At 44.5% G+C, this 21,172-nt stretch overlaps 1 protein-coding gene across 9 annotated transcripts in view; it reads left to right on the top strand.

Moving 5' to 3' along the window:
* Positions 1-13,738: 13,738 nt before the first annotated feature.
* The window catches only part of RAPGEF2 (Rap guanine nucleotide exchange factor 2), a 265,728-nt gene continuing 258,294 nt past the window's right edge, over positions 13,739-21,172 (top strand). For 6 of the 9 annotated variants that reach the window (XM_055405066.2, XM_055405062.2, XM_088828046.1 and 3 more), the window contains exon 1: positions 13,740-13,933. In XM_055405066.2, coding sequence (XP_055261041.2) covers positions 13,865-13,933 — 69 coding nt within the window. In that variant the 5' untranslated portion in view covers positions 13,740-13,864. Of the gene's footprint in view, positions 13,934-21,172 lie in introns of all 9 variants that reach the window. The other 3 variants (XM_055405067.2, XM_055405063.2, XM_088828045.1) reach the window with 2 other exon arrangements.

The following is a 21,172-nucleotide window of genomic DNA, read 5'->3' as shown; positions in this document are numbered from 1 at the left end:
GTTCTGTCCTTGGTTGGAGAACTAAGAGCCCACCAGCTGCAGAGCAACTAAGCCCCAGTACCACAACTACTGAGACCACGCACCACATCTAGAGAGTCCACACACTGTAGTGAAAGACCCCCACATGCCTCAACTTAGACCCAATGAAGCAAAGAAAAAAAGATACAAGGGGTTTGTATCTCATGGAAGAAATGTTGAAAAGACGTTGGTGGGATTCAGCTTTCAACTTTGTGATTATATGATCAATTTGTCTTTTTCAAAGATCCTTCTATGCAAAGGTCCAGGCAGTTTCTAACAGAAGGGGAGCCTCCCAAGGGGCAGGAGCCAGGCACCGGCCAGGTACCCAGGTGGAGCCTGCAGTTTGACGGTAGACAGCTGCAGGATAAAGAGGTCTTATCCTTGCCTGCTGTTTTCTACCCGATCCTGCTTTCAGCATGACTAAGCACAATATCTTTTCATCATAATCATAAAAAGCATCATGGAAACATTCTTTTAAAAGATGATGACTAGGTATCACTTTTGCAAATTATGTTTGGGAATCAATAGTTTCCTCTGCTACTTCCATGGGAATATTCTCAAATTCTGAAGTTGCTCCTTTGGAGGCATTTTGTGTGTGTGGGAGGTGGGGGTGGGAGAAGGAACTAGAGATTAAGACATAAGGTTCAGGGGGATGTAGAGGTGCAGGGAGGGTTGGATTGCAATTCAACATAATTTAATAAATGATCCAGCTTTTTTTTTTTTTTTCCCACACCATGCCTCTTGTGGGATGTTAGTCCCCTGACCAGAGATTGAACCCAAGCCCTCATCAGTGAAAGCACAGTCCTAACCACTGGATCACCAGGGAATTCTCTGATTCAACATAATTTTAAGGATAGAACTTGGGGGCTGAAAGTGAGTCAAAGATGGTTCTTGGTTTTCCTGGAGCAACTGGGTGGATGGTAATGTCATTCTCCAAAATACAGGTGTATTTGGAGAGAGATTTTGAAATAAAGATTTTGAGTGCAAATTTGAATGTGTTAATTTTGCCTAAATGGGGAAACATGAACATCTTATTATTGTCTTACAATTTATGAACATAGTATTCTTCCCCATTTTCCTTAGACATTTTTAATTTATTTTTTATTTTTTAAAGTTTTTTTTTTTTTAAATTGAAGGATAATTGCTTTACAGAATTTTGTTGTTTTCATGATCAAGTTGGGTTTTGTATTCCAGGGGTACAAGGATTCTTCAATATATACAAATCAACCAACATGACACACCATCTTAACAAATTAAAAGATAAAAACCATATGATAATCTCAATAGATGCAGAAAAAGCCTTTGCTCTCTTGTAGTAGAGCTTTTGTAGTTTAATGCATATAGCTCTGCAAGTAATTCATCTGTTTCTCTTGGCTGTGTCTATTTTGAGGAGCCTGCTTACATCTCTGTTGAGATGTCCTATGGGCAAGCCTGGAGGTCTGGTATACTGTCTGGGCTGGAATATGGGTTTAATATAATCACATTTGTTGTGACTGTCATATTTCTCAGGGGCAGGAGAAAATAAGATTGAGGATTAAAAGTCACCATGATCACTATGAAATGGTTAATTCTGGTGCTTATTTTAAGTTTAGGAAATAAGTCAAAGAAGACCTGAGAACACCACAGTGATGACTCAACACATGGATTTGGGAACCAGAGAACATGTGTTTAGCTCCTGGCTCTGGGACTTTAAGTCCCAGGTCCTGCTAAGTGTAAAGTGTGATAACAGTGCCCACCTCACAGGGTCACTGGAAGATTGATTAGGGCAGTGCACCTAAGGCCTGAGGACACAGAACAATGGTTGTCACAGTGAATCCCCAATACCTATCAGTACTGTTATTAGTTATACAACTGAATTGCCAGAACCCCATTTGGGGGATGCCTTGGAAAAACCTTAATGGTCTTTGAGAGTCCTGGCGTTGCTAGGTAATGACTATTGATCTTCACAAGAAAAGATGATATTCATTGCCTGTGATAATTTTTCTTGCATAATATATGCCCAGGACTTGGTGACCTCTTTGTGAAGATGAACTGCACGTAAAAAAGAATATATAACATCTGAAATTTCCTGCTAAAAGCTCTTTGTTTAGAAACTGTAGGATTTTTGACATGTGTTTCCAACATTTCCCAAATGAAGTGTGAGAGTTGTGACTGGCTAGCTAGCACCACGGACTCACAATTTCCTTCTGAAGGAAAACAAGTGCTTGGAACTCATATCCTGATTTCTATGCCTCCTCACCACCAGTGGTTGCCCAGCCCTGTTCACAGGGGCTACTTCCCTGGTTTAGCCTATTTCAGGCTTTGCACGAGTTGGCCCAAACTTGGACCCAGAGTTTTTCAAAAGAATCCTACTTCAGGGCAGGACAGAAATTGTGTAGTGACAACTGTACGGTCTGGACATCGCTTTGCGCTTTGTTTGATGTGGGGTGGCGGCGGGAGTTGGGGGAGATGATAGAATTTAAACTCTTTCAGAAAGTCTTTATTTTTTTCCAATTCCCATTTCATTGTGTTTAAAAGAAAGGTCAAAGGAATGTCTTAGCCAGGAAAAGGAGTATACTCTAGTATTGACAGGCCCCAGGAAAGAGACCCACAGCTAACTCTGCGACTGACATAGTAGCATCAACTGCAACTGCTTTAATCACACAGAGGATCTGAACAGGTGCTCCTCTGAAATCTCTTGTGTTCTTATTGTCAGGAGAAAGCCAAAGGGTCTGGGACCCAGTGCTCGTGCTGCAGGAACTTGTGCGTGTGTGCTCAACTCTGTGTGACCCAGTGGACTGCAGCTCTCCAGGTTCCTCTGTCCATGGGATTTTAGAATACTGGAGTGGGTAGCCATTTCCTCCTCCAGGGATCTTCCCGACCCAGGGACCGAACCCGTGTCTCCTGCATTGCCAACAGATTCCAGGGAAGCCCCAAAGTCTATGGTGCTTTTGTGTTCACAGATTGCCATAGTTCTAGATGAAGTTGTCTTAGGCTGCAGAAAACGTGTGTTGAAAGTGTTGTGGTTTTTTTTTTAATCACCATAAAGATAAATGGTGGGGTCATGCAGAAATGTTTCAAATTAGTTTGCACAGATTCTACTCAATTACACAGCCTATAACCCTGCTATTAACCTTGGGCAGAGGCTGTGGAGAGCTCCAGGGGTATTGTTCTTTGGCCAGTGATGGGCCAGGTAAGGCACAGACTGATTTGATTTGAAAATCTATTAAAAACATGGGAGTTGCAACTGTCACAAGCATATCACTGTGGGAATGTAAACTGGTGGAGCCACTATGGAAACAGTATGGAAATTTCTCAAAAAACTAAAAATATAACTACCATATGATCCTATAATCCCACTCCTGGGCATATATCCAGAGAAAACCATAATTCAAAAAGTCCCATGTACCTGTGTTCATTGCAGCACTAATTACAATAGCCAAGACATGGAAGCAACCAAATGTCCATTGACAGACGAGTGGATGAAGAAGATGTGTTGCATTTATACAGTGGAATACTACTGAGCCATAAAAAAGAATGAAATAATGCTATTGGCAGCAACGTGATCGCAACTAGAGATTAACATACTAAGTTAATCAGAAGTAAGTCAGACAGAGAAAAACAAATATCACATGATATAACTTATACATGGAATCTAAAATATGACACAAATGAACTTATCTATAAAACAAAAACAGACTCAGATATAGAGAACAGACTTGTGGCTGCCAAGGGGGAGGGTAGAAGTAGGAGTTTGGGATTAGCAGATGCAAGCTATCACATACAGAATGGATAAACAACAGGTCCTACTGTAGGGCACAGGGAACTATGTTCAATATTCTGTTATAAACCATAAAGGAAAAAAATCTGAAAAAGAATGTATATATGCATATAACTGAATCACTTTGCTATACAGCAGAAATTAACACAACACAGTAAATCAACTGTACTTGAATAAAATAAATTAAAGAAAAAAACCAAAAACATTACTGTAAAAATTATCTTAGTCTGTAATTAAATTGCATCTCTAGTTCACTTGATCTTACTCTAGATACTTTTTAGTCTTTTGAATGAGAGGTGCAGATTTATACATAGTAATATTTGGAATCAGTAATTGTGACATTTAAAAATGGTATAATAAAAAGGGGATAATAACACACAGACTGTTTTCAAGCTCAATCATATCCACCTCTGCAACCCTATGGACTGTAGCCCACCAGGCTCCTCTGTCCATGGGATTGCCCAGGCAAGAATACTGGAGTGAGCTGCCATTCCCTCCTACAGGGGATCTTTGTGACTCAGGGATCGAACCCGTGTCTCCTGCTGCTTCTGCATTGGCAGGCAGATTCTTTACACTGAGCCACCTGGGAAAACAGTATGCAGACTAATAAATGGTAACTATCCCTTGCTTTTTGAAATGGAGATAATCCTGGTAATGGATTCAATACTTGTACGAGTCAACTGTGGTTTTTCATTTATTTGATAAGAGCAGAAATCCCTTAGACACGAGTTTTGATGCATCTGACAAGCAGCTCCTATTCTCCCCTGTGGAGCACAGGAGGCTTTCTTTCTAGAGATGGCATCCCTGCCTAGCTCTGCCAGCATTCTCAGCCTTGTGAAGCTGCTGATTGTCCCCAGTTAGAACCTCTGCCCCAGATAGAACATTATTTACATTTGAGGCTCTGGGCTCCTTGCAATAAGTAATTAAAGCTTATTTACTAAAATAGCCTAAAGAAAAGAACTACATCTAAGTTCAAAATTCTGTATATAAAGTCAACCAGGTCAATGTATTTTTAACCTAAGATCTTTCTTTCTTGTAATTTGAAGGGCCATATAAAAATTCTTTGACTAATGCTATTTACTTTGAGGGGAAGGGTGAGATGAGACAGAGTATTTACTTTTATAAATCCTGTTTTGAGTCATTGTCATAGTAATCTAGCAAGGAAGATATTTTTAAACTATTTTATAAAGAAAGAAACTAAGAGAGGTTAAGCTCTTTCCTCAAGGTCACAGAGTTCCTGTCTATCAGAAGAGGCTTTCAAATTTGAGACTGTCTGACATTAGATTCTGTTTCCCTCGTACAGCTGTATTTCATTGACTCCACTGGGGGGAATATGACATTTTCTTCCTCTGCAGCAACTAAAGTTCTGCTAGTCCAGTCACTTCTGTGTTATCTCCTGTGTCAACAATCCTGTCTCCGACGCACCCAGCCAGGTTGGGGTGGAGTGCTGAGGGTTTTCGCCAGTCTTTAACCTGATTTAATCACCTCTGGATTCCTACAGACAGCTATGATGCCACAGGCTCATTCCTGGTAGGTGAGATAAGTGTGAGGCGAAACCAAACTCAGTTTTACATGTCTTACCAGCACTTATCACTGGTCATACTTATGTGATAAGTACAGTGTTCATATAAGAACATGAAGGATGGCCAGGACCATCATGGTGTGCCCCTCAAGAGCCTGGGAGTTTCTCTTCTTCTGAGCTGCTCTCTTCTACCATCTTGGCTGCTTCCTCTATCAGATTCCAGCCAATGTTCAGAGGCTTTTTTCTTGTTTGTTTTTGCCATTTACTTGTGCATTCCTCTTTTAAATCTCTAACTTGATATATCCTCATATTGAAGGTTCCTCCTAACCCCCTATAAAGGCAGTGTACCCCAACTCCTTTAAATTTTTGTGTTGCAAAATAATGCACCCTTTGATGTCAGGGAAACACTAACTGGAACCGCCTACCCTGGCCCAGCACAACAGTAACCTTTTGTGTGAGTTATTTTATGACAGGAGGTCTTGGTAAGGAACACGGAACGAACAAGCCATCACCAACGGGAAGAATTTGGGAAAGGTCAAAAGGAGATGTCATGTGTCCTACCACTTCCTAGAATCCTCCTTGCTGGAATCCATCTTGTCTGAGCAGTGGATGGACCACCAGGAAGCACAGAGTCAGAATAATTGGTCAGAGACAACCAGGAAACGAATCCTATCACCATAAAACTCTAGACTGTGAACCACGTGGCAGAGCAGTCCTCCTGGGTTCCCTTATCCTCCGGTTCTCCACCCTTGCACCCCTTCCCAAAAAAGTCTGTTGCTTTGTCAGCCAATGTGTTGTGGCTCAGGTGGTAAAGAATCTGCTTGCAATGAGGGAGACCTAGGTTCGATCCCTGGGTTGGGAAGATCCCCTGGAAAAAAAATGGCAACCCACTCCAGTATTCTTGCCTGGAGAATCCCATGGACCAAGGAGCCTGGTGGGCTACAGTCCATGGGGTCCCAAAGAGTCTGACACAACTGAACGACTAACTCTAAGGTGTCTCCTTGGACAGTTTATTTCCAAGTGTTAGACAACAGCCCACTCTCAGGCCCTTGAAGGGGTCCCCCATCCTGCAACACTGATAGTTAAAACTAAAATACAGTGCAATGAAATAGCCTCCTTTTCCAAACCGGCCCTAAGTGCATGTTTCCCATGCCCTTGTGTGCCCTTCACTTCCTTTGCCTAATTTAGATTTGTAAGCTCAATGCACAGACTCTTTCCTTTGTTTATGTACATATGGGGCCTAGCACTAGTCTTGGGTTTAACAAACGCTAAATAAGCATGACTTCAGAATGATTATTATTAGTATTGGCATTTAAAAAAATCACAGCTGGTCAAGAATATTGAATTTCTTTTTTCTCGCATGACCTTGACTAGTTTGGACGCTCCTAAAGCAGACAGCTGTATTATAGCTCGCTTGCTTGCCCCCTTGCATACTACTTAGAGACCAGGGTTGGGGATAATTGTAGCTGCTTTTCTTTGTTGGGACACATTTACAAATTCTGTACTGCATACCAGTGTTCGGTGGATGTAATTTTAGTGTATGTAATCACCTTAACATAACCAGAGAAACCCAGATTCAATAATATACAATGTTCCATTATGACAGAATTATCTTGCGGGATTCATTTTGCATATTTGAAATGGAAGGGTTTTGTGTTTTTTCCTCTTTGCATTATTAATTTAAGCATTCATGATAACCAACATGGGCTTTTAAAATCTATGCATTAAACACTCATTGACTATGTGATGGCATTTACATTGTTAGGTTTTAAAACGAAGTCCTTAATTTTACCGATTTTCAGGCTTTAAAACAACTGTGAATTTGCCTACTTTACCTAAATGCTTTTAGAGGTCTCCTTAAAATTGGCAGACTGATTTTTGGACTATAATTTCACAGGGCAATTCATAAAAATAAATGCCAAACCCTAGGCAACAATAGAAGGAATTGACAGTGGATCAGAAGTTTAACAACGCATTTCCTTTTAGAAATGTCAGCATCAGCTTTCTCACAATCAGGAAATACAGAAGTCTGTGCTTTCCCACCACCGGTTCAAATGCAAACACATCAGCGGAAGAAAGTGGTTTTGTCAGTGTGGGGGATGCAATCATGATAGAACAGTTTTATTTGTTAACCAGATTGTTCTCTGATTTATATCTTTATAAAAAGAAGTTGTGGTCAAAGCAGAACCAAGGTCATTATAAATACATTTGGGAAAATGGTTTCTTTCTTTTACAATCAGTTCTAAAATATCCACACATTAAGATGACACTACATTAGCCTCTTTCTTAGTCATAAGACAGCATCCTTAACTCTGAATTTACTAGGATTCCTAAAAAATCAAACCTAAGAGTCTGAGTCTAACTGTGCTTTTGATACATTTCATCTGACTTGTTCCCCAAGCTCTCTGCTATGTACTCACTCACTGTTTCTCCCTGGGCTTGTAATTGTATTCTCCACCTGGGACTCTCTGCAATGCTATTTGCAGGTAGATACCATATTACCTAGTGGAGTATGCTCATTGAAAGCAATCCAGTGTCTAAACTACAGCCTTCCACTCTTCTGAGATTCAAATAACTGCAAAACAATGTAAATAAAAATTGTTTGGGAGAAGGGGGATGTATGTGAGGAAACTCTTTAATAGAATTCAACCTCCTTCAGCTCTCAGCCTTGCTTCCAGAGGGTTGTAATCACTAGACACAATGGTAACCAGAGGGATCTCTTTGTCTTAGAACAGGAAAGCTTCCTGGATCCTAGCTCCTGGTCATTCTCCTAGGTAAGAGGAAGAAATTAGGCAAACATCTAACACATGGAGCCAGCCCCCAATAGGTGAGGGAACAGATCATGTTTGTCTTACACACCACGAGTACTCTAAGTACAGACATCAGTGGGTCCTGGCACATCACACACAATGAATCCTTATTGACTGACTGAATAGTAAACGTTTAACGTGTTATTTTGAAACAAAATGACTCTCTACAGATAGATTGACATAGATGTATCAATTCTATTCTTGTGTCATACCTGGACCAATATGAATTTTAGAAAATTATTTTACTCACTTTAAACACCTAACTTCCATAATGTATTTAGAGATGTATTAGAATTTACTGTTGTAATCATTGAGGCTTTTTGAAGTTATAGGTAGAATGGTATTAAGGCCAGAACTCGAAATGTATTTCTAGAGTTAAAACTCAGTGTTCTGTCTGCTGCTACTGCTAAGTCGCTTCAGTCCTATCTGACTCTGTGCACCCCATAGATGTCAGCCCACCAGGCTCCGCCGTCCCTGGGATTCTCCAGGCAAGAACACTGGAGTAGGTTACCATCTCCTTCTCCAATGCATGAAAGTGGAAAGTGAAAGTGAAGTCACTCAGTCGTGTCTGACTCTTAGCGACTCCATGGTCTGCAGTCTACCAGGCTCCTCCATCCATGGGATTTTCCAGGCAAGAGTACTGGAGTGGGGTGTCATTGCCTTCTCCAAGTGTTCTATTTATCCCTTAATGACTTCCTAGATAATATGACAGAACATGCCTTAAACATGCCTTTAACATGCCTTTATGAGGCGGCCTAATAGATGGCTTACTTGGATTATGGTGACTGACAGTTTGGTTTAGACTAATTGGCAAACTGGCAAGTTTGTGTCTGATTTTGTCACTTATGGTATATTCTGTATACTGTTGGAGCGCAAATGTTAATAAAAACGCAGTTCATGCTAAGTATTAGGTGTCCTAGATGCGGAAGGGCGATAAGCATTATTGACATACTTAGATAAGTAGACTTTAAATAGTGGGGAATTAACTCTAATTGAAAGTAAATGATAGCTTAGAGGTTGACAGTGAGTTAGTAATTTTGTTGGTGGATAAGACACACTGTTAGGCCTCACTTGAGGTCATCGGGGTGATTCTGTATTACAGTAGAGCACTCAGAAAAAAAACAAATAAAAACTGGGTTTGCAACTGTAACTCACAACTTTCTGGGTGTGCAGTCTGGGTGAGTGGGTTCCTGCCCACTGCCTGGGCTTTGGGACTCTGCTCCGGCTTCACCCTCCCCATGGGACAAGGAATTCCATGCTCTCAGAACACCCTGTGCCCTGGAACGTACTGCCCTGCCACTTTCAGGCATGATCATCCAACTCTGGGAGAAGGCAGTGGCACCCCACTCCAGTACTCTTGCCTGGAAAATCCCATGGATGGAGGAGCCTGGTAGGCTGCAGTCCATGGAGTCGCTAAGAGTAGGACACGGTTGCGCAACTTCACTTGCACGCATTGGAGAGGGAAATGGCAACCCACTCCAGTGTTCTTGCCTGGAGAATCCCAAGGATGGGGGAGTCTGGTGGGCTGCCATCTATGGGGTCGCAAAGAGTCAGACAGGAGCAGCAGCATCCAACTCTGGACCATAGCTGGAAAAATCACCAAGGGGAAGCTTTTGTTGATGTTGTTTGGAAGTACCGACTGGGATGTTTTTGAGTACATGAGTCTTTGGGTAGAAGGTAACGGAGCCGAGGTGGGAAGAAAATGAGGTGTGAGTTTCAAGCCAGAAGTCCGTGACACATTGTGTTCCATTTAAGTTTTAGCTTTAAGAATTTATGATGAGGTCTATATTAGCTTGCCCCTGATCCCTCCAAACTTCAAGGCAGGCCTGGAACTAGGGCAAGTCAGTTAGCCTATTTTAGTCTTAGTTTCCTCATCTGTAAACAGGATGATAGTAACTGTTCTACTAACCTCAAAGGGTTGGGAGGATGAGAATGATCTTAAAAATATTATTAACTACTGCGATGAGCACACAGCATGGTTCAAGCACTCTACAAGGCACTTTGAATGGATCCTATTGGGTCCTTGAAAATCTTCAAGGCATGCAATTTTTATCCCATTTTTAAAGAGCAGCAAACAGGCTCAGAGAGGTTGCTTCTCTCTTAGCCTCTCCTCCTCCATCAGGGGTATAGTGAGATAATGTATATAACAGTCTCCTACACATACGAGGTGATACCATAGTTTTTCATTAATTTACCTCGTGTTGAGTGAACAAAAGGAACAAATATCATTGATCTTCAAAAGCTTACATCATTATGGAGGGAAACAAACAAGAAATAAATCGAGTAAGTAAAATATGTAGCATGTCAGATGGTGGCAAGGACGGCAAGGGAGAGAAAGAGGGGCATGTGGAGATAGAGGGAAAGGCACATTCGATTAAAGATACGAAGGAGGAGCAGAGGGAACATCATTCCAGGCTTTGTTTTGTTTTTTGGTGGCCTAGAGATGGCTGGATGGCATCACCGACTCTGTGGACATGAGTTTGAGTGAACTCCGGGAGTTGGTGATGGACAGGGAGGCCTGGCGTGCTGTGATTCATGGGGTCGTGGAGAGTTGGACACGACTGAGCGACTGAACTGAACTGAACTGAACTGAGGGAAGCCGGTTACCAATGCAGGTGGCAGAGAAACTGCAAAGGGAAAGGCCATGAGACTGTGAGTTCCAGAAGTGGCATGGAGGCCAATGTAGCTGGAAAATGAGTAGGGGGTTGAGTTGTAGGGGATGAGTCAGAGAGACAAGTGGGGGAGGACCGCTCTGTAGGTCATTTAGGCCATAATAAATAAGGACCTTGGCTTTTACTATAAATGTGATGGATGACTAATGAACTTTTCTTTCTTTTTTAGCAGAAGAGTAGGGCTTCCCTGGTGGGTCAGATCATAAGGAATGTGCCTGCAATGCAGGAGTTCTGGGTTCAATCCCTGGGTCGAGAAGATCCCCTAGAGAAGAATGGCTACCCACTCCAGTATTCTTGCATGGAGTATTCCAGGCTCAGAGGAGCCTGGCAGAAGAGTAAGTTGAACTGGAATGAACAGATTCACTATACATGTTGGAGGCAAGGGGCAACAAGAGGGAGGCCAAGTAGGTGCTTATTGCAAAGTTTAGGCCAAAGATGATGCTGGCGTGGACCAAGGTCATGTCTACCAAGACAGTGGGTAGAGGTGAGATTCCAGACACAGTACTTTGAAGGTTGAGTTGACAGGTTTATTGAAATTTGTAGGGTGTAAGAGAAAGAGTCAAGAAAGATGCCAAGGTTTCTCACCTGGGCATTGGATGACTGGTGTAGATGACCGTTGGCTGGAATGGGGAAGGCTCTGGGTGGGGCATGTTTGGGGCCAAAGATCTGGAGCCTGGTTTGCACATGTCAATTCTGAGACATCTACTGGGCACCAGATGGAGATGTCAGGTAAGTTTTCTCACTTCATTGGACTTGATTTTTCTTCTTTTCTCTCTTCACAGAGTGGTAATGACGCTTATTCAAGGTGGTGGTCTATGTCATAAAGAATCTGATGCTGGCCCTCCAGTGAGGAGTTTGAGAGAAATATGGGGAAGCAGTTGGGGTGAGGGTAATATCTAGAGATACAAAGGTCTAGAGATACAATTTGTATCTCAGATTCAGTTTCAGAAGGTTGGGCCAGGATGGTTTCTTCTCTTGGAAGCCACACAATCTGTTTAATGCCACGCAGGTGACTTCAGGAACCTAAATGTTTGTTCATAACCTATTCCAACTGTTTAAAATAAACTAGATGTTAAAACAGTATGTTTGAAAATTGGAGGAAAGTCCAGCGTAGTAGGTCGTGCAAATAACAATCCTTCTCTGAATATGGTCTCCATACAGACTGCAAAACATGAACTTATTGAGGGTGAGGGAAAGGGAGGCAGGTAAAAATAAAACCCTAGGACCAGAACTCCAGAGCTGTGGCCGCTGGTTGGCTGACCTTACACTTCTCGACCTGGACCGGGGCGGGGGGCGGCACGTAATAGGCACAGTGACATCTTAAAGGGCTCTGTCTTAGTGTTTCTAAACCAAGTAAGTCCGACTTGGGTCCGGGGTCTGGAGGTTTACTCTGCTTCATGCCAAGCACACCTGCAAGGGTTTCTGCTTATGTCACAGGATTTGCTGGCCGAGTCTCGCGCAAAAGGCTGATCACCTTTAAATCTGGAGTGTTTGCCTGGCTAGGGGCGATGTTTAAGTCCACGTTTCCATCTCCTTCGTTTCGCGATCACTTAAGTGTCAGGCGCCTGCTGAGCACGGAGGCAGGAGGGAACGCTTTCCCTGAAGCAAGTCACAAATACACCTAATAAACCCCTAGAGGACTGCTTGCCTCTGCAGCGACTCGGAGCCCAACCCCTGGGTTCAAAACGACTGCCCAGGGCGGCCCAAGCTGCGGCCGGACTTCTGTTCCAGGTCAACTTTCAGCCCCGGCGGCCGAGACCTGGCGGCAGGGGGAGTATGGAGAGGCGAGGGGACGCTGCCGATCCCCCGGGATTCTGAGTGGGATGTGGGGAGGGGGCGCGGCGTAAGCCGGGGAAGGGGTGGGGAGTGGGGAGAGGGGAGTCTGCGCCTTCCGCCCCGGCGCTGAGACTCGTCGCCTCCCCGAGGCCAGGCGGAGCGGCCCCCCGCCAGCCCCGCCAGGACGCTGCCATCCCGGGCCGCCGGGCCGCCCGGCTCACCTGGGCCGCCGAAGGTGCGGCTCCCCAGCGAGGGCGCGGCCGGCGGGCCTACAGGCTGGGGGCCCGGGGGCGGGTCCCGGCGCAGGACGCCCGGCCCCCGCCGACGCGGCGCGAGCCCACTGGCCGCAGACCCGTCACTCACTCTTCACCATGGTTGCAGCACAAAGCGACCGGCCCCGGAGGCCGCTTCCTCCCTAAGGAACCGCGGGGCGGCGCGGAGGCGCAGGAGGAGGAAGAGGCGGGGAAGCGGAGGGCAGTCGCCGCTTCCCAAACACTCTCCGGGGGGCTGTGCGCGACGCCCGCCGCCGGGAGTCCGGACCCGGCTGCCCGCGGCCCCTTCCCTCCGCGCCCTCAGACCGGGAACAAAGTTGCCGAGAGTCAGGCGGCCGAGGGCGCAGCCGGGGGCGCTCTGGCCGCTCCGCGCGCGCCGATGGGGGGAGGCGGCGGCGGCAGAGCGCACGGCGGCTGCCGGGGCGGCGGCGGCGGGGCGGCCCGAGGGGATGCAGCAGCAGTCGGGGGGCTCGGCGGAGCGCAGTAGACAGAGCTCCGGCGCGGCGGAGACGGAGACCGAGGCGTTTCAGCTCCGGAGCGCCCAGACCTGAGCCAGTCCTCAGACGGCGGCCGCGGTGCCCGAGGGCTTTCCGGAGACCCCGAGAGGAGGGGGCGGCCCTGCGCCCGGAGGAGCCGGAGGCCCGCGCGCCCCAGCCTCCCCCCTCACCGCGGCTCGAACTCCCTAAAAATAACTCAGGCCCAGGAGGGCCGGGAGGAGCCGCCGCCGTCCCCGAGAGGAGCCGGGGAGGCGTGTCGAGCCAGGGCCCGGAGGGAGCCTTCCCGACCGCGCGGCGCGGAGGAAGCGGAGGCGGAGGAAGCAGGAGCTCCCGGCTGCCGGGCGCCTCGGGACCCTCGGGCCTCACGCCCCCTGCCCCGCCGCGCGCCCGGGGCCCCGCCGCCCGGCCGCCGCGGCGGTTTGGCTGGTTGGCCCGAGGCGGGCGGGCGGAGCGCGCAGGGCGGAGGCGGCGGCGGCGCTGGGCCGGGAGGAGGCGGCCGAGGGCGCGGAGCGGCCCCGGCCCGGGCCGCGGGGGGAGATGGCGTCCTACGTGGATAACAGCTTCCGCCAGGCGGTGATGAAGAACCCGGCCGAAAGGACCCCCCAGGTGAGACCCGCGTCGGCTGCGCCCTCCCAGCCCCCAGCCCTCCCGACGCCGTTTGCCCCGCGCACCCGCGCCTCCCATCAGGTCCCCAACTTCCAGTGGCTTCTCATCTCCAAGCCTTCACCGGGTCGTCCTGGCATTATTTGCCCCTCTCTTGGGTCTTCTTCTTTTCGCTGCCCTCTCGGTACTGTCCTGCCTGCGCGATTGTCCGGCGGGGCAGGGAGGTCTTTCCCGAGCGTCCCGGCTTCCCAGCCGCGCTGTGGGCCTGCGAGTCAGCGGGGGTGACCTGCCCTCGGCCGTCCCTCTTGTCCCACCGGCCGCAGTGCTCCTTCCTCCCCGAGCCTATGGCCCCTTCTGCCTTCTGAGTTCTTGGATGTTCGCAGAGGTATTGAGGAAACTTATACGGCTCTGCGAAAGACAGATCCGCGGTGGCTTTCTAAAGTGAAACGTTGAGATGTTTGTATATTTACTGTTTGGCTTTTTTTGTGGGGGAAAAGGATACCGCTTTCCAAGGAAGGGAGGAAGAAAGTTGGATAGCTAGGTTGCTGCTTGTAGTTTCAATTGCAGACAGAACTGCAGAGCAGGCATGTTCAAATACTAATCCTCCCCCCCACCCCCGTCCCCGGGAAGGGCACCCTGCGGATTCTTCTGGTGTTGCAAAACCTTGTCAAAATTAGGTAAGTTTGTTAACCTTTATACATTTCGTTTACCTTCAGGCTTATTTTTCTCTGGCTCTAAGTGGAGGAATTGCTGATGGTGCTGGATCTGGTCGTCTCTAGTTGGACTAGAAAGGGGGAAATTTATAAAAATGTGGTGGTTTGATTTTTTTTTTTTTTGCTTGTAGTTGCTGACTGGATAATGACGCATGCGTTGGGATGGTGACTCCAGGGGATCCTGCTGCCAACCTACTTAAGACAAATAAGCCCTCCTGATCCTTGGGACCATGAGGCATTTAGGATCTAGTGCTTGAAAGAGTGGCTTCGCTTGTTAGGTGTTGGATGCCATCTGTTCACATCCAAATGCTCTCCTTCTCCGCCGTTGACGGTTGTTATTTAATGCGGGGAGAAGAGGATAAAATAGACTCTTCCACTGGCTGCCTTTGGGCAAGGCCCAGGAATGGCACCTGGTACCGTTTTTCATCTTTTTTCTGATGCAGCCGTCACATCTGGGGAGTGTAGCTAGAGTGCGCATATTTACCAAACATGTGGAAGATGGGTGATAAATTTTACAAGGAAAATTCAGTTCCCGCTGTCACCGTTCTAAAGGATGACTTTACCAAAAACAAGGACTGTCCTGCTCAGGTCTTGTTGCACTGCCTCTCCTGTGCCTTTTCCACCTACTGTTTGCTTTGCGGTTGGCGATCACTCCGTCCTCTGCGTCTGAAACTGTAGGTTCTCAGCCACAGTGTGATGGAAAAGCTAATTTCAGTCGAGTGTTTCAATGCCTTTCAGTGTTTGAGGTGCCAAGTGAAATCACACATGCTGAGAATGTTAGGACTCAGTAAGGTGGTCAGAAAATGATGTCAGAGGCCTTGGGTGGAAATTAGAGAGGGGGAAGTGGTGTGTTCGGTTGGTTGATTAGAATAGCAATGACTCAATACCTACTATCAGGTGGGGGGGGGGTTGTCGGTCACCAAACAAGGCTGAAAGAGGCAGAATGTCCACTGTGACAGTGCATGGATTGTGCCAAAGAAATGAACTGTTAAACTTTCCTGTTTCCATGCCAGCTGTGGAGAACAGAGTGAAAACCGACCAACGTAGAACTTGGCCTGAGTCAGAAGTGGGCCAGTTGCTACTGACACCAACAATGTGCAAACTTCACTGACAGTCTGAAAACAGCATATTTATCTCTGTCCCCCCTGCTCCTCCCCCCACACCTTCACAGAACAAGTCACCCTAAAGAAACTTACCAAACATTTTGAACTTTCATAGGTGTCCACCCTATTAACTTTAATGCTCAATGCAAACCTCCATGTTTATCATTTTAAGGAGAAAGTAGTTGGTAAGGTGAATGCTTCCCATCTTTATCTGGCTTGTTAAAAAGAATTACTCTTCCTCTAAGTTTGAAATTTACTCAGAAGTAAACTTTGGTGTCAGGTGCCTTTTCTGTTCAGTGCTTTGTGAATGCAAGGACTGGAAGTTTTCCTGCACTCTCTTTTCTCATGACTACTTGAGAGTTAGAATTTTGTCATATAAAAGCAAAGTTATTAAACCTATGAACAGACACACATGAATCAGGAAAGTTTCGCTGTTGTGCTTCCTTCTGTTTCTCAGGATGGATTTATGAGGAGTTTGTATGATTCTTACGACAAGCAAAAGAAAGACGCTGTAAGAAAAAAGAGGAAAACACACACACATATATATATATATTGTTAAATTCATTTCCTTTTTTTTTTTAATCCCACCAACCCAGCCATGAGAAGACATACTTTTGTACCAGGTCAATCAGTTGCCTAGAAGTAATCATGCTGTCACTTGTATAACCTAAAAAGCCAGCTAAGAAGTTAAAAAGAGGTTTTGGGGGCAGGGAGAACCTCAGTACAGACCCAGGGACTTTGAAAATTATTATGAAATTAGGAAGCTTTTCATAGCCACCTGGGAAATGGAATCCATCTTCCCCATTTATTTAGGCACTTCACTAGAGGGGGGATGGTAATGAGAAGCAAGCAAAATTGTCACCCGAATTTTTAGCCAGATGTTGCACATTCAGATTTAAGGGGCTGTCACTGTTTCACCTGATACTCTGGGAGGAGGAAAACAAGCTATCTTTAATCCGGTATGTCCAGTATTATGTGTCTGGAAAATGGCTAAGTTGTAGTCAATGGGGCACTGTATTCTCACTAACCTCCTTGAAAGTAAGGAACACTACGCGTTCTATTGATATTTTTCAGTGCACTTCTTGTTGAAAACAGGACTCTTAAGTAATTGCTTTATTAAACTATTTGGGTTTATGTCTTTAATCACTTAAGTGGGAAGCTTGGTCACCTAAGCAATTTAGTGAAGTAAAAGATGTAAATAAATTACAAACAGCTTTGCTCCCAAGGCTTTAAACAATAAAATGAGTTTTCCAAACCATTTTATTAACTCATTGAGTTCAGACCCTTTCAGATTGCTTAGGTAGGGTGTTTAAATGCCTGCTTTTAGTCTTTCAGGTGACACATCTATTGCAGAGTTGTTTTTTCTGCTTTAAAGATTTAATATGTGTTTTTAGCTAGTTGTAAAAGTTACTTTTTAAAATGATTTGTGTTTTAAAATGGTTTGTATTTTAAAAAACAGCTCCTGCCTTGCCTCTTCCTAGTTAATGATATTACTTTGTTCTTCACTGATTTTTTTTAGGGGGTGCTGTTTGGGCCTTCCCTTTTGATTTAGTTGCTAATTCATGAATTTGTCATCAGAGAGCTCATAACAGTGCAAGACAATTCTTTGCAAAAGTCACTTGGTAGAATACCTCTTGAGTCTTAATGAGAGGGTTGAAAAAGTGCCTTTAGCACAGGGAACTTGAAATTGTGAGAATCTGCACAAAAGAGTTTCTCTGGTGGATGTTTAACTTTCAAATCTAGTGGAAGAATTGTCTATTGACACATAAGAATTTCCTTTTCTTTTTATCATTGTTTATTAGTCTTATATTTTCATCTGACAACTTATACTTTGATTATATTTTGGCTCGTTTGGGGGCTCTAGTAATAAATAATTTGTCTCAAGTAGTTTTTGTTCATAAAACACAACTAAATGATCTGGGTGCAATTTTGAAAAGCATGTCTCACAAAGTACTGCCTGTTTGTCTACAAGCATTTAGCTCTCATAACAATGATATTTGAATTTGGAGGTTAAAAAAATGCACATTTATTATTGAAAAGCTAATTTCAGACTGTATTAGCATGTGGCTCTGAACAAGTGAGTACTTAAGTTTGTGGTAAAAATTATTAACATTCTTTTGCATTATTGGTGGAAACTTAGTCGCCTTCAAATAACCTTTTAAACATTTAGTAATTAACAGTTCCATAATTAGCTTTGCATATCTTGGCTGAGATTCAAAATGAATGTAACTGCAGTGCTGTGTGGAGGCTGGTTTAATATAGTCCTTCCCAAACCCTGGGATTTTCACAGACACTCAACTCCACCCACCTCCCCACCCCCAAATTAAAAAAAAAAAATGAAGAGGACTTCCTGGTTGCCAACTTGGTGCAGTTTTTTTCCTCTCAAGAAAGGATGTAAAATAAAAAAAAAACAAAAAACAGTATGCCTCGCTCACCGGGCCGGGCAGCCCAAGGGACGCGAACATGTCGGGGATCGCCCTCAGCAGACTCACCCAGGAGAGGAAAGCTTGGAGAAAAGACCACCCGTTTGGTTAACCTCTTAACACTATAATTTTATGTTATGAAAACTCACAAGTAATAATTCACTTTATTATCACTTTATTCATATTATGATCAAATAATATCACTTTGTAATAATTGAAGTATAGTTGACTTACGGTGGTCATTTGTGCTGTACAACAAAGTGATTCAGTTCGGTATGGATATAACTTTTTTTTGGCAGCCCTGGGTCTTTGTTGCTTAGGCTTTCTCTGGTTGTGGTGCTTGGGCATCTCACTGTGGTGGCTTCTGTTGTGAGCACGGGCTGTAGGCGCGTGGTCTTCAGGAGCTGCAGCACTCAGGCTTAGTAGTTGGGGTGCACAGGTTTAGTTGCTCCTTGGCATGTGGGATCTCCCTGGGCCAGGAATGGAACCTGTGTCCTTGGCAGGAGGATTCTTAACCACTGGACCACCAGGGAAGTCCCTATAAGATCTTCCTTAAAACATTCTTTTCCATTTTGGTTTATCACAGAATATTGAATGTAGTTCCCTATGCTCTACAGGACCTTGTTTATCCATTCTATATATAGTGGTTTGCATCTGCTAGCAAAATGCCCAATCCATTCCCCCGACCCTCTCCTGTTTGAAACCATAAATCAATGCCCAATCCATTCCCCCGACCCTCTCCTGTTTGAAACCATAAATCTGTTCTCTTTTTTTTTTTTCCTCTTAATTTTCTGTTGGCCTGAGAAAACTTCATCCAGGTAGATTTTGGCGGGGGGGAATTAAATAAACACTGTAAGGTCTGCCTTTGATGTTTGAAATTCAAGTCATATAAAGTCGTATTACATAAAGTAATAGCAGCATTTGCTTCCGACATAAATGAATTATTTGCAATAAAGATACAGTAAGGTGTTCATTGGAAGGACTGATGCTAAAGCTGAAACTGCAATACTGTGGCCACCTCATGTGACGAGTTGACTCACTGGAAAAGACTCTGATGCTGGGAAAGGTTGAGGGTGAGAGAAGGGGACGACAGAGAATGAGATGGCTGGATGGCATCACTGACTCTGTGGATATGAGTTTGCGTGAACTCCGGGAGTTGGTGATAAACAGGGAGGCCTGCTGCTGCTGCTAAGTCACTTCAGTCGTGTCCGACTCTGTCGTGCTGTGATTCATGGGGTCTCAGAGAGTCGGACACGACTGAGCGACTGAACTGAACTGAACCTTTTCGAAAAACAGAAAGACTGCCTTCTTGACTCTTTTGAAAAAATTGGTTGTTGTTGTTTTTTTTTTTAGCTTTGTTACTTTGTAAGTTTTGTAGGTAATGAAAAGGAATTATAATTCCCTCAAAGAACTTTGGTCCAGACTTATGTAAAGAGATATGGAAGTGTGGACCCCGGTGATAGTTCCATGATATTGGTATTATGTGAGCTGTTCTCTCTCCTCACCCTGTTTTCGGTAACAGTTTTCTAGAGGTTTAGAATTTCTCAAATATTTAATGAGAGCCAGATAAGCTGCAATCAGAACTTACATTTTGATCCTGTGAACTGCTGGAAGTTCAGCTGACCAGCCTATCCTTTCCGGCCCTTGGCAGCTTTCTGTTCTCCAGCTTGTGGTCTGTGTTCACGTAGAAGCTAATCAGAAAAGAAGAGACCCTGAAGAAGAGTTAACCGTTGGTGGCTTATTCTGGGGAGGGCTGATAGTAACTGTCTTAGAAGCCAGCTAGCAATCAGTGGAACTGAAGCGATTCACGATGGTGATTCTGATGTCTCCTGAGTATTCACGCTAGAGTTGAAACATTCTTTTTAAAAAATAATTTTTGTTTTTAGTTTGAGATAATTGTAGATTCACATGCAGTTGTAAGAAATAATGCAGAGATCTCTGTACCTTTTACCCAGTTTTACCCATTACAAATATCTTACAAAACTGTAGTGGAATATCACAGCAAGGATACTGACATTGATAAAGCCTAGGTGCAGAGGGATTCCATTACCACAAGAATTCCTCTCGTTGCCTTTTTTTTTTTCTTTCTTTTTTTTTTTTTAAATTGGAGGCACGATCACACCAGCCCTACCTCTGGCAAGGACTAATCTCTTCTCCATTGCTGTAACTTTGTCATTTCAAGACTCATGTAAATGGAGTCATACACAGATTGGCTTTTTGGATTGTCTTTTTTTCAGTTAGCCTAATTAAGGCTTGTTACCTTTTGGCCAAAATAAGTTTAGTTACTATCCTCTCTGAGTGGTTTGGGCTATGTTCTTGAGATACCAAAAGTATTTGGGGGTGGGGGCAGCACAAGGTAAGGTTAATTTAAAACAGTAACAATGAGAAATTGTTAATAACCATATATATAAAATAAAGACTGAAGATCATTAGATCTTGGATGAGCAAGAGTTGTGAGATTACAACACATTTGGGATATTTCAATATATATAGTTTTATTTTTTCCATAAAAACATTTTTTTTTCTGTGTATATAATGTAAGTGTAAAGGTAGTCTTACCATCTAGGATACGTCATGAAAAGAAATTACCTGGTTTTCCTCAACCAAAGTGGTGTTTTACAATTCAGAAGGAAGTCTGATGGATGTATTTATACAAAGGAGTTCCAGGGGGACAATTTGAACAACCAAATATGGAATGATACCTCTAGGGGAAAAAATATACATGAGCTCATGCCAACATAAGTAAATTATTAAATAAATAAATAGGGGAGAAGAGATAGCCCTTTGTTACAGTAGGATTCCTCCCCCCCCAAAAAAGTCGAAGGTATGATGGAAGTGGAAAATCACTGTAGGCAAACCTTACAGTGGTAATGGTTGCAAGCAAGAATGAGTAGATGCCAGAACCAGTGGGTGAGGGTATGACGACAAATATATATACATCGGATATCAGAATATCTGCTTAGTCTCAAAGTGTCTTCTGCACAAGATCAGTTGATTACAAAG

Source organism: Moschus berezovskii, chromosome 19 (assembly GCF_049115385.1).
Source record: "Moschus berezovskii isolate FMDL1 chromosome 19, NW_MosBer_1.0, whole genome shotgun sequence".
Classification (NCBI taxonomy): Eukaryota; Metazoa; Chordata; class Mammalia; order Artiodactyla; family Moschidae; genus Moschus; species Moschus berezovskii.
Note: the sequence above shows the minus strand (reverse complement) of the source record. Positions and strands in the feature narration are given on the sequence as shown.